The 13,493-nt window shown below is 42.6% G+C and overlaps 1 protein-coding gene across 1 annotated transcript; it reads right to left on the reverse strand.

Annotated features, from left to right (window-relative positions):
* Positions 1-5,238: 5,238 nt before the first annotated feature.
* Positions 5,239-6,168, reverse strand: OR8B4 (olfactory receptor family 8 subfamily B member 4). The gene is given in 1 exon segment (NM_001194324.2): positions 5,239-6,168. A coding segment is annotated over 1 exon segment (930 nt).
* Between the last annotated feature and the right edge of the window lie 7,325 nt (positions 6,169-13,493).

Consider the following 13,493-nt stretch of genomic DNA (forward strand, 5'->3'; position numbering starts at 1 on the left):
CGCTTTAGTTTTATTGCATGATGATCAAAGAACATTGGTGGGACTATTTTTAATATATCAAATTTATTGAGGTTTGCTTTTGTGACCTAATATTCATTCTTTATGTGACTGTTTTTGACCCTTTGAATAAAAGGTATGTTTTTAATATCTAGGACACAGAACTACACATACACACACACATACACATAAAAAATTGGATGTTTATATAGAAAAAACTAATTTGTGTATGTAATTAGATTTATCTCTCTATTGTCTTTTTGACATTTTCCACATCTTTTATCTTTTTCTATAAACCTGCTTTATCACAGACTAAAAGCTGTAATTTAAAGTTCCCTTCCAATAATGTTTATTTCTCTTGTAGCTCCTGATGTTTTACTTTTTGGTGCATAGAAAGTCATAACTATTACATATTTATTGTAAATAGTATCCTATAACATTATAAAGCTTTTGCATTTAACATTTTTTGACTGAATTTCCATTCTGACAAATTCAGCGTGTTTGTTTGCTTTTTTGTTTATATTTACCTGTTATTTATTTAACCACCATTTAATTTTCAATCTTTCTGAATCACCTGATTGTAGATGGGTTTCTTGTATGCCACATGGAGTTGTATTCTGCTCTTTGATCCAACCTGACTCGTGTTCTTTTAACGAAGAAGTTAGAACATTTACCTTTTTAAAATAGATAAAATTGTGTGTATTTATCACATACAGCGTGATGTTTTGAAGTACATTTACAATGTAGAATGGCTAAATCTAGCTAGTTAACAAATACATTGCCTCACATGGGTGTCATTTAATACACAGTCCCCCCTTATTCTCAGGGAATATTATTCTAAGACTCCAGTAGATACCTGAAATCACAGATAGTACCAAACCCTATTTGCCATCAACCGGAATACGATTTTCTCTGTTCATATCTTCCACATGCTATTCTGTGAAATTGTGAGTCCCCTAGCCTAAATTTTCCTGTCAAATTTCCTTATTAGCTCACAATGAGCCCTCTGTCCATGGCCCTTGCATTTTAGTCATGGTTCTCCAGAGAGAAAAAATCAACTGGATTTGATAGCTCAGAGATATAAATGTGGATTAGGTAGACAGATAGATAGATAGGAGAGGATTTATTAGGAAAAATGACTCAAATGATTATGGAGGCTGAAAATTTCTATGACAAGCTGTCTGCAAACTGGAGATTCTGAGATGCCAGCAGTGTGGATCAGTCCACGTGTGAAAACCTCAGAACCACGGGAGCCAATGGGGTAACTCTCAGTCCAAACCCAAAGACCTGAGAATCCAGGGAACACTGGTGTTAGTCTTGGAGTCCCAAAGCCAAAGAGCCTGGAGTTCTGATGTCCAAGGACTGGAGAACAGTTTCCCAGCTCCGAGAGAGAGAGGAAACCCTTTTCTCTGCATTTTCTGTTCTATCTGGGCCCCCAGCCGATTAGATAATGCCCACTCACATTGAGGGCAGGTTTCCCCCACTCAGTCCACTAACTCACATGCCAACCTCCTCTGGAAACACCCTCACGCTCACACACCCAGCAGTTCCCTAGGTGTTCCTTTATTCAGTCAAGTTAACACCTAAAATTAACGAGTAGAGCCCTATTTGAGTTGCACTTCGTGTCCTCTCAGACAGTTTATTCTTCGCATGGTTTCCAATAACCCACTAGCAGAGCAAGAGGGTTCATTTCAAATCATAAGAAAATGAGAGCTTCAATTACCAGAAGTCCTTGTGCTAAAAGTGCAGAGACAGCTCTAATGTGGGAGATTTGGCAATATTAATCACTCACTCCCGCTTTCCTGTGGGTCTGATTAGTGAGAATGAGTGGAGCCAAAAGAGGATGAAAATACCATTGCATCTTTATTCATAGCCATGCTGAAGAGGCAAAGATGTCAGGACTCACACCTCCCTCTCAGAACCCGGACTCTAACTTAACCCAGTAGGAGACAGGAGTAGAGGTTGGGATTGAAATAGCTCAGATCTGGATTGTCCTCACCATGAGCTTGCCTTACGTTACTACCAATGGTTTGGTGATGAAGACGCTGGGCACATTTCCATCAATGACCAACTTGTCAGTCTCTTTCAATCTTACCTGTCCAATTAATCTAACCTTCTCTCATGGAGTGGACCAAGTAAGAAAGCAAAAATACAGAGAGTGTATTCACTTCTGAATTGTTCCCTCCTGGCAAGTGGTATTCTATCCTTTGGTGGATACTGCTAGTTGTCTACACAATAGCCATGTTAGCACCTTCTTCCTTAGCAACAAAATTCTACTTTTTAAGGATGATAATGTTATCAAGTGAAATGCTAAGTTTCTCAGCCTTCTTTGCAGGCAGGGATGGCTAATAACTTTTCAGTAGCAGTCATACATTAAATAGGTGAAGTATGCATTTGCTTATGCTCACCCCTGTGTCTTCCTGCTGCTTGAAATATGGACAAAATCTTAAGAGCTCTGGTGGCCATCTGGAATTCATGATGCATTATTGAGAATGAAATCTCTAGCTAGACAGAAGAGAAAAAAGATAGAGACTGAGTGCTTGATGGCTCAGCACTGTCAAATCAGTCCTGGACTGCCCACCTCTGGATGCCGTTTATGTTGGAGGACAATAAACACTTACATGTTTCAGTCACTGCAATTGGACTTTTGTTACCAGCAGCTGAAGTAGTTTGTAAATGATACATTTCTGCTGTGGAAGTGTGAAGGGAGAAAGGGTGCTATGCATCTAAGCTGAGAGTTAATGCTGAGTCAGCCACGGACATCCTCTCATCTGCCTCATGAGTGCAGGGAAACGACCTCCTTTTCCTTCCAAAGATCCACTGGAAGTTCTCCTTGTACTCTCGCTCTTCCTACTTGGAGGGTCACTTACCTGTCTTCTCCCACATGGTTAGAAATGTGAGAGACAACAGTTTACTCCTCCTGATACTCCAAAACTATGTCATCACTTAATCGTTACATAATTCTCTTTGAACATCAATGTTAGCAATACTTGCATGTTTCCAATTTACAACTGATTACAGATTCTGACTGTAGCTAAGGGTCAGAGTTATAGATTTGAAAGTCACCATCAAATGCATGGTTGTTGAAGTCACCTGAGTCAGAGAGATGCCTCAGGAAGAGCCCAGAAGAGAAGGACACCAAGAACTGAACCTAAAAGAATCTAAACCTTAAGAAAGCTTCCTAAAGAGAAAAAAGTAGTCTTGCTAGAAATTAAAACGTCATGATGTGAGGAGATGACAGAGTTGTGGTCTTGTGACAGAAGGACTCACTTTAGGACAGATCTGACATTCAGTTTCAAATTATGTCTCTGTTACTGGAATGCAACAGCCCTCAACCCTGCTTCTATTTGTTTAACACTGTGAGAACAAACAATTCCTTAATGTCAACCCAAAACAATATGCAAGATGATCCATCTTTGGTTTGAGACAGAAGTGCAGACCTTCTGAACTTATTTAATGTTGTATTTTCTGTGGGAGCAATAGATGCTCTTATTTGACTGTTACAAGAGCCAAGAAAAGTCACTCTGAGTTTTTATCATGTCAGATCCTCAGTCACAAAGGAACTTCCTTCCAAAAGATCCAAGCCAGTGTCTGATTAAGTCAAACATACCTTCACGGCTACTCACCCCAGTGCCAATATGGAGTGAATGCAGGGAAAGTTATTCTTGGACTTTAATGCATTGATTACATAATTGTTCCTTTCCATTCATATCCTATGCCCTGACTTAGTTCTTGTTCCCACTCATTTATACCAATGGTAATTGGGTTTTTTCTTTTTCCATATCAAAGTAGATTTACTTTTATCCTTCCTTATTCTTGATTCTTTTCTAATATCCCAAGACCCCCATGGACCTAGACACAGACAGTCCACTGGAGGGTGGGATTCAGCAAGGCCCAGAGGACTGACCAGCAGTGGTTGAGTAAGGTATTAAATCAATTCCAATAAATGAATTAATATATTTAAGATATCTCAAACAGCGCACAAACACATAGTGCAAGCTGAGTAACTGTTAATTGTCATAATTATCGTAATCAAGGCATAACCCAGGTATCAAAGTTTTTTTCCTCCAAAGATCTTCTTCCTCTAACAGACTTGGAGAAGATAGAGTTTGTCTCACGTCTCCTGTCGGTCAGCCCTGTGCTGCGAGTGCTTCTCTGCCCTGCTCTCAGCTCTCCCTCAGAATGTCTCCTGGCCACAAGCTGGAGCACCAAGCTCTTCATTGTAGAACAACAGAACCTTTAGCAGAGTAATTCAGAGTGGTCTTTTGCACTCAAAATCCAGATCCCTTCCAGACTCCCTGAGAGTGGGAAGTGTAATATGACTTCTCTTTCTTTCCGATTCTGTATTGATTAATTGTAATACACACACACACACACACACACACACACACACACACATTGTCAGAACTGTAACATCTAAATCCACTTTAAAGAATAAGCAATCTTCCTAAAATCCAATAGTGTGCTCAGTATCTCCAGAGCAAGACAGAGGCCACATTTTACAGATCATGCAAATCTGTGGAGTTCTTCTTTGTTTTTTCTTCAACCTGAGTCTCCAGAGCCAAAGAAATTGGGTCAATTACACAGGATCACTTACCCCTGATTACCATTCCAAGGCCCAGAAGTTTTAAAACTTTGAAATAAAAGATTGGGATTTGATTTATACAGCAGAGCTTATAACCTTATACAGCAGAGCACAGAAAATTCTTGCATGAGGGCTTCTCTTATGTACATACATATATATGAAAAGGAGGGTTTATGATCTTCCTGACCAACCAACCTCCTGAAGGGCTGGAAGATTATGTTAGCATTGGCAACAAGGTATCTACCTTTGATCTTTAATAAGTCTGCTCATGTAACTAAAGAGAAAATGTTCCTCAACCTTTATACCATCACCTGCCCCTTGTTCCAGCCAGAAACACTCTTGCTCAGAAAAACTCATTTAGCCTACCAAGAAAAGAATGGAAGGCACGGAGCCTCATCTTACTCATCTCTTGGGCCTAATACAGAGTTCAGTAAACAAAAGGCATTTCTTAGGTGCTAACTCGCATGCAATGAGCCAATTTAAGTGTTGCAAAATAGTATAATCCTCAAGGAGAGTATAGAAAAGAGATTTCCAATTTTTAAAAGTGGAGAGAAGACTCTCTTTGAAGAGAAAGATTAAAATTCCACCTATAGATAGAAAGACACTTGAGTATCATGCTTACCAAGAACCAGTTGCCAGTGATACAGAGAGACCCATTAGAAGGGCACTCTCTTCAGGGTTTTGCCCAGGGCAAGTTTAACATCCTTATTCCTCAAACTGTAGATCAAAGGGTTAAGCATGGGAACCACATTGGTATAAAAGACTGAGGCAAATCTGCCATGGTTCACAGAGCTGGGAAAAGATGCTGTGAAGTAGGTGAATGCCCCTGACCCAAAAAACAGAGCAACAGCAATTATATGGGAGCTACATGTGCTAAAGGCTTTGGATCTGCCCTCTGCAGAAGGAATACGGAGGATGTTGGAGAGTATCAAAGCGTAAGAGATGACGATGCTTAAGCTGGATAGCGTGATGATTACTCCAACAACAATGAAAAATACCAGCTCATTGATATGTGTGCTGGTGCAGGAGAGCTGCAAGAGGGGGAGAACTTCACACAGATAATGGTCAATGACGTTGGAATCACAGAAGCTCAATCTCAGCATGCTTCCAGTGTGGGCCATGGCCCCAGCAAACCCTACCACATATGAACCAAACATCAGCAGAAAGCAGACCCTTGGGGACATGGAGACCATGTACAGCAGGGGGTTGCAGATGGCCATATAGCGATCATAGGCCATTGATACCAACACATAGCACTCAGAATTGACGAAGAAACAGAAGAAAAATAGCTGAGTCATGCATCCCACATAAGAGATGATACTTTCTGACACAAAGTCATTCAGCATTTTGGGGGTAAACACACAGGAATAACAGAGATCTATAAAGGACAAATTGAAGAGGAAAAAGTACATGGGGGTGTGAAGGCTCGGATTTATCCCAATTAGGGTGATCAAGCCCAGGTTGCCCACCACAGTGAGCACATAGATCCCTAAGAACAGAAGGAAAAGAGGGAGCTGGAGCTCCGGCTGTTCCGATAATCCCACAAGGATAAACTCAGTCACTGAGGAGCTGTTTCTCAGAGTCATTCTCTCCTGGCGAGTTGTCTGGGGAAACAGAGGGCAAAACACAGAGTCATGACAGGCATAAGCATGGCTAAGGGAGGAAGGCTCTAGCAGACCAGCCAGTGTGCAGATGCCCTCTCTTCCGTCCTCCCTCATCTACACACCTGCCCACCCTGAGGTATGGACGTGTCTGTGAGAGGATTTCAGCTCTGCTGGGCCGATCATGAATTCAAGCTAGCGTCTCTTACCAAGAATTCTGTCTCTGCTTGAGAGATGAGGAGGGAGACAACACACCTGAATTGGCTGCCCGGGGACTCTCAGAAAGACACCCTGAGAACTAAGAGTACAACCTGGGCCGCTGCCTCAGGTGCTGAGAGACCAGAGCTCTCAAGGTCCCCAGGATGCCCTCCCATTCTCTGCCTCCATCTCCCAACTAGATAGTGGATTTCCATTTGGAGAGAAAGCCAGGAGTTTTCCGTACTGGCTCTGCACATCCCCCACCACCCCCGCCTCCTCAAAGATCCTCCACTCCATCTCACTTCAGGGTCAGTGTTGAGAGCAGAGACAGGATCCGTGCTTCCCAGAGCCCTCGGTTGCGGGTTTCAAAGAGACCATCAGGAAAGACGGGATTCAGACCTTCACTTTCCTTTTCCTGGGCCCCACTCAGTGCTGGGCCTCACGCCGTCTCCTTTTCCATTAGCCAGAAAGAGAAAATGGTGCTGCTTGTGGAGAAAGCACACAACCTTGCTTATTACCTCTTTTGACTCCCTCGGTGCTGAGAATCAGAGCTTTTACAGACCCCAGGCTTCAAGGTGCTCAAGGAATACACCACGGTTTCTGTTTGTGGATTTTCCCAGATGGTCTCAGCAACTTCAGGAAAGAAAACTAGGGACTCTCATTTTGACCAGAACCCCAGTCATATCGCAGAGGAATTTAAGCTGTTTGACAATCTCAGGGAACTGATTAGACACAGTTTCCCCTGGGAATTTCTCCAAGATCTGTCTCTATAGGGAAGGAATTGCACTTTGTTTACAGCCTGGATAACAGTGCTTATCTAGCATCTTGGGAGTGGGGGCTCCACTCAAACTTTCCGTCTACTCCAGGGATTTCATGTTACTCAGTGCTGAGTTTGGGAACTCATTTTTCCCTTTCTTATTAACTCTCAGAGCCTAAGCTTGAATTTAAGGATGAATAACCCCAACCTTAGCCACCATCTCCAAATCTTCACAGGGAGCTATGAGAGTAGGACCCCTCAAAAAAGGTCAGATCAGATCTACAGAGAGCACCTCAGACAAAAGGCTTCTTGGACCATGAGCTGCTCAGAACAGAAATCACACCACCTCCACCACAAACACCACCTACTTGCAGCTCTAATAAGGGCCACAGACAGGCCTTTACTATATATGAAGAGATTAAAATATCACAACACATATGCAAGAAAGCGCACACACACACACACACACACACACACACACACACACCCCTACACAGAGTTACTCTCTAGGCATGCAGGCTTAAAGTATAATGGGAGATGGATGTGAGGGTTTAATCCTGCCATTTTTCAGATGACAAAGTTGCTCTCCATATGATCTGCTAGATGAATATTTTAAGAAAAATTCAAAGACATGGGAGCATCTGCATTTGTAAGTTTCACTAAGCTGCCTAAAATAATCCCAGTTCGCCTGGGACGGTCCTGACTTCCACTCTTATCTCTGTATAATTATTAAGAGCATACCCTTTCACTCTCAGAAGCATCTGGACTTGGATAACAAATTGTATGATCACTGGATAAAAAGAGCAGAAGTAGGCGGGGCGCGGTGGCTCAAGCCTGTAATCCCAGCACTTTGGGAGGTCGAGGCGGGCGGATCACAAGGTCAGGAGATCGAGACCATCCTGGCTAACACGATGAAACCTCGTCTCTACTAAAAAATACAAAAAAAAAACTAGCCGGGCGTGGTGGCGGGCGTTTGTAATTCCAGCTACTCGGGAGGCTGAGGCAGGAGAATGGCGTGAACCCGGGAGGCGGAGCTTGCAGTGAGCTGAGATCCAGCCACTGCGCTCCAGCCTGGGCGACAGAGCTAGACTCTGTCTCAAAAAAAAAAAAAAGCAGAAGTATCTTTTCAGGTCCTCTGGCCCCCAATGTCTCCTAAATCCACTGACTTTCATCCCCTTTTGGACAGTCTCTGTATTTCACCCTCCTTAAGCCCACCTTTCTGGACAACCAATGTTATCTCTTAAGGAGAACCAGTCTTCAAACATGGGAAAGGCATTAACTGCAAGCTGCTTCTGATTTATACCTAGCCCCAAAATCCTAAAGCAAAGAAGCACAACCCCTAGTTGTCTGCCTAAAATCAGTGAAAAGGAAAAAAAGGGGGGATAGGAATTACCCAGGTATAAGGAACAACTATTAGTACATTGTTGTACACCACTGTATGTGGGAACAGTAAATTGGTTGGCAGTACTTGACAAACTTGGACATATGCATACATTTTGACCCAGTGGCCTACCACTAAGTGTATACTGAATAAAAATAGGTATGCATGTTTACCTAAAGACATGCCAAGATTTTGCACAGCAGCATCGTCCTTCATAGCCACAAACTGAAATCACCCCATCTGTCAGCCAACTGTAGACTGGATAATAAATGGTAGGATGTTAATAAAATAAAATTCCACATAGCCATGAAAGATAATGACATAGATAAATGTCACAAACCAATAGGGAGTGAAAGGAGCCAAGCACAAAAGAGGGCATATTTTATGATTTCATTTATATACACTTTAGAAACAAGGAAGCTAATCTATGGTGCTAGAAGTCACACAGCACTTCCTCTTGGCTGGGCAGGCAGGGGCTAGTGACTGGAGAAGGATTTGAAGGGTGCTTTAGGGTTGTTGGCAATGTCTGGTTCTGACAGGGGTGCTGGTGACACAGATGTATGCAGTTAGCAAAAATTCATCAAGCTCTATCCTTATGTTACACTTAAATAAAAAGTTTATTTAAAACGTAAGTGGAGAACAAAAAATAAATCATCCTACCAAATTAGTTTAAGACAAAAATTACTCAAAAGCTTTGAGCTATAATTCCCCCATTTGTAAAATGGATATTTACTGCCCTGGCAACTCAGTATAGTAGAACGTGCAAGAAAAATAACACCGTTTATGTTTCTTTTCCATCTTATGTCACTTAAAATTTAAAAAAAAACAAAACATTTTTTAGTATAAAAGGAGGAAATCAAGAGAAAAGAGAATTAATGCATATGGAGCAACTACAGAGTGCCTGGCCTTATGCTGGATGTTTTCTGATGTAATATGTTGTTTATAACAACTATACAATGTGTATGTGAGTGGCAGATTGCATTTCCCTAGTATGACTATACCAGTGAACACACACATACACAGTCACACATGTATATACCTTGCATCCCACATGCTCTTGATATAATAAGACTGAAACTCCTCCAATCAAAAGATGAGGCCTATATGCCCTAATTTTGCCTCTAGGCAGGGACTTGGTATTTTTCCAATCAATAGAGTATGATGGAAGTGATTCTATGTGACTTTCAAGGTTAGGTCATAAAAGGGTAGAGCCTCCACCAGGCATGCATTCTCTCTCTCTCTCTATATATATATATATTCTCTCTCTCTCTCTTCCTTCCCCCCCGCCCCCCGCTCCCCGTACTCCACATTGATCTCTCTTTTGACATCCCTTAACCTTCAGGAAAGTCATATCAAAACCCTCTGGCCTTGTCACAAGATAAAATTACATAATTACATGCCATAGGAACTTAACTCTTGTTTATGTCACTTACCCTATAGGAAAATTGCTCTCATTATACAGTACATTATTTCATTTAAAGTTGTGGTTTCCAAGCACCTACCAAAAATGTTGAGTGCGGACTTACTGTACACTATAAGGTAGCAAGTGGGTGGTCATTTGTCCAGTGTTGAGGAGCAGGAGCCCCTTAGGACCGACATGCCAGTGAGTGGACACTTGGAAAAACACTCAAGGGAAATAGCCAGGGGACTCACCAGGACAGGTATGGATCACTTGGCCCAATTCTCCCGCACTACCAAGAAAGTCTCCTTCCGGTTCCGTATCTGAATAATGTTTATGAGGTTTACTTTTACGAAGAAAACAAGCATTGCTTTTTAGTACACATAATTCCTTACCCATTGCATTTTCCCACCCTGAATGGCAGTTTATTAGGTATGCAGCAATGGTCTAACAATGGAAGAGAGAAGCATTAGAGTAGACATCAATTTATTAATCGTCCAACAAATATTTATTAAAGCTAGTTATTTCCAGCAATATTGCAAATGCTATTGTATTAGTCAGGGTTCTCTAGTGGGACAGAACTAATGGGATATATATATAGAGAGGCATTTATTAAGTATTAATTCACATGATCTCAAGGTCCCACTATAGGCTGTCTGCAGGCAGAGGAGCAAGGAGAGCCAGTCTGAGTTCCAAAACTGAAAAACTTGGAGTCCAATGTTAGAGGGAAGGAAGCATCCAGCACTGGAGAAAGGTGTAGGCTGGGAGGCTAGGCCAGTCTGTCTTCTACATTGTTCTGCCTGCTTATATTCTGATCTCGATGGCAGCTGATTAGACTGTGCCCATCCTAGATTAAGGGTGGGTCTGCCTTTCCCAGCCCACTGACTCAAATGATAATCTCCTTTGGCAACACCCTCACAGACACACCCAGGATCAATACTTGGTATCCTTCAATCTAATCAAGTTAACACTCAGTATTAACCATCACAGTTATATTCAGAAAAAGTTCTCAGGATAAAAAAAAACAAGAATTCTGGACAAAATATTAAAAACATCTATTTGTTCACATTTGAGCTGCCAAAAACTAAGTAAATATCTGTGGGAGCAAAAGAGAAGTAACAAAGTAAGACTTCAGAGGGATGCGCAAACCCCAGAGCTAGAGTTTGCCTTTGGGGAACTAGCGGATTCCTGGGGAGCAGAGTTGGGGTTTAATGAGTTAGCTATGCAGGAGATAAAAAGATAAAGCCTGGAACTTTAAGCAGGTTGGAAGTTTGGAACCATGACTGACTCATAATACTGACTTCCCAGAAAAAAAAAAAAAAATTCTCAGTGGCTAACTTGGAGAAAAAATGCCCACAGCAGGAGTCAGCCTAGAAGTATAACTGACTTGGCGTTGGCTCTAGAATGGCAGAAAAACAGACAAAATAACCTCTGACAATTTCTAATCACCTCTGTGTTTCAAGTAAAAAATTCATATTACAAATATAACAATAACAAAAAGTTCTTTCTGGAGAATACCACTTAAATCCAGATATGAAATAATTTCCCCAGATAAATATCCAAGGATCATGAGCTTGTTGGGAAAATTACTAAACAAACACAAAATAATCCACCATCAATGAGACTCACCAGGAATGATAAAACACAAATTACATACCTAGCCAAACCTGCAAAATTACTAGCTTGTCAGGGACAGAAAACAAAATATATGTATATGATATGTTTTTAAAAATTATAAAAGCAAACAAAGTATAAAGAAGGAACCAGGGGCTCGTGGAGCAAGATGGCCGAATAGGAACAGCTCCAGTCTCCAACTCCCAGCGCGAGCGACACAGAAGACCGGTGATTTCTGCATTTTCAACTGAGGTACTGGGTTCATCTCACTGGGGAGTGCCGGACGATCGGTGCTGGTCAGCTGCTGCAGCCCGACCAGCAAGAGCTGAAGCAGGGCGAGGCATTGCCTCACCTGGGAAGCGCAAGGGGGAAGGGAATCCCTTTTCCTAGCCAGGGGAACTGAGACACACAACACCTGGAAAATCGGGTAACTCCCACCCCAATACTGCGCTTTAAGCAAACAGGCACACCAGGAGATCATATCCCACACCTGGCCGGGAGGGTCCCACACCCACGGAGCTTCCCTCATTGCTAGCACAGCAGTCTGTGATCTACCGGCAAGGCAGCAGCAAGGCTGGGGGAGGGGCACCCGCCATTGCTGAGGCTTAAGTAGGTAAACAAAGCTGCTGGGAAGCTCGAACTGGGTGGAGCTCACAGCAGCTCAAGGAAACCTGCCTGTCTCTGTAGACTCCACCTCTGGGGACAAGGCACAGTAAACAATAACAAACACAGCAGAAAACTCTGCAGACACAAACGACTCTGTCTGACAGCTTTGAAGAGAGCAGTGGATCTCCCAACACGGAGGCTGAGATCTGAGAAGGGACAGACTCCCTGCTCAAGTGGGTCCCTGACCCCTGAGCAGCCTAACTGGGAGACATCCCCCACTAGGGGCAGTCTGACACCCCACACCTCACAGGGTGGAGTACACCCCTGAGAGGAAGCTTCCAAAGCAAGAATCAGACAAGTACACTTGCTGTTCAGAAATATTCTATCTTCTGCAGCCTCTGCTGCTGATACCCAGGCAAACAGGGTCTGGAGTGGACCTCAAGCAATCTCCAACAGACCTACAGCTGAGGGTCCTGACTGTTAGAAGGAAAACTATCAAACAGGAAGGACACCTACACCAAAACCCCATCAGTACATCACCATCATCAAAGACCAGAGGCAGATAAAACCACAAAGATGGGGAAAAAGCAGGGCAGAAAAGCTGGAAATTCAAAAAATAAGAGCGCATCTCCCCCGGCAAAGGAGCGCAGCTCATCGCCAGCAACGGATCAAAGCTGGACGGAGAATGACTTTGACGAGATGAGAGAAGAAGGCTTCAGTCCATCAAATTTCTCAGAGCTAAAGGAGGAATTACGTACCCAGCGCAAAGAAACTAAAAATCTTGAAAAAAAAGTGGAAGAATTGATGGCTAGAGTAATTAATGCAGAGAAAGTCATAAACGAAATGAAAGAGATGAAAACCATGACACGAGAAATACGTGACAAATGCACAAGCTTCAGTAACCGACTCGATCAACTGGAAGAAAGAGTATCAGCGATTGAGGATCAAATGAATGAAATGAAGCGAGAAGAGAAACCAAAAGAAAAAAGAAGAAAAAGAAATGAACAAAGCCTGCAAGAAGTATGGGATTATGTAAAAAGACCAAATCTACGTCTGATTGGGGTGCCTGAAAGTGAGGGGGAAAATGGAACCAAGTTGGAAAACACTCTTCAGGATATCATCCAGGAGAACTTCCCCAACCTAGTAGGGCAGGCCAACATTCAAATCCAGGAAATACAGAGAACGCCACAAAGATACTCCTCGAGAAGAGCAACTCCAAGACACATAATTGCCAGATTCACCAAAGTTGAAATGAAGGAAAAAATCTTAAGGGCAGCCAGAGAGAAAGGTCGGGTTACCCACAAAGGGAAGCCCATCAGACTAACAGCAGATCTCTCGGCAGAAACTCTACAAGC

The sequence above is a fragment of the Macaca mulatta genome, chromosome 14 (genome assembly GCF_049350105.2).
Source record: "Macaca mulatta isolate MMU2019108-1 chromosome 14, T2T-MMU8v2.0, whole genome shotgun sequence".
NCBI lineage: Eukaryota > Metazoa > Chordata > Mammalia > Primates > Cercopithecidae > Macaca > Macaca mulatta.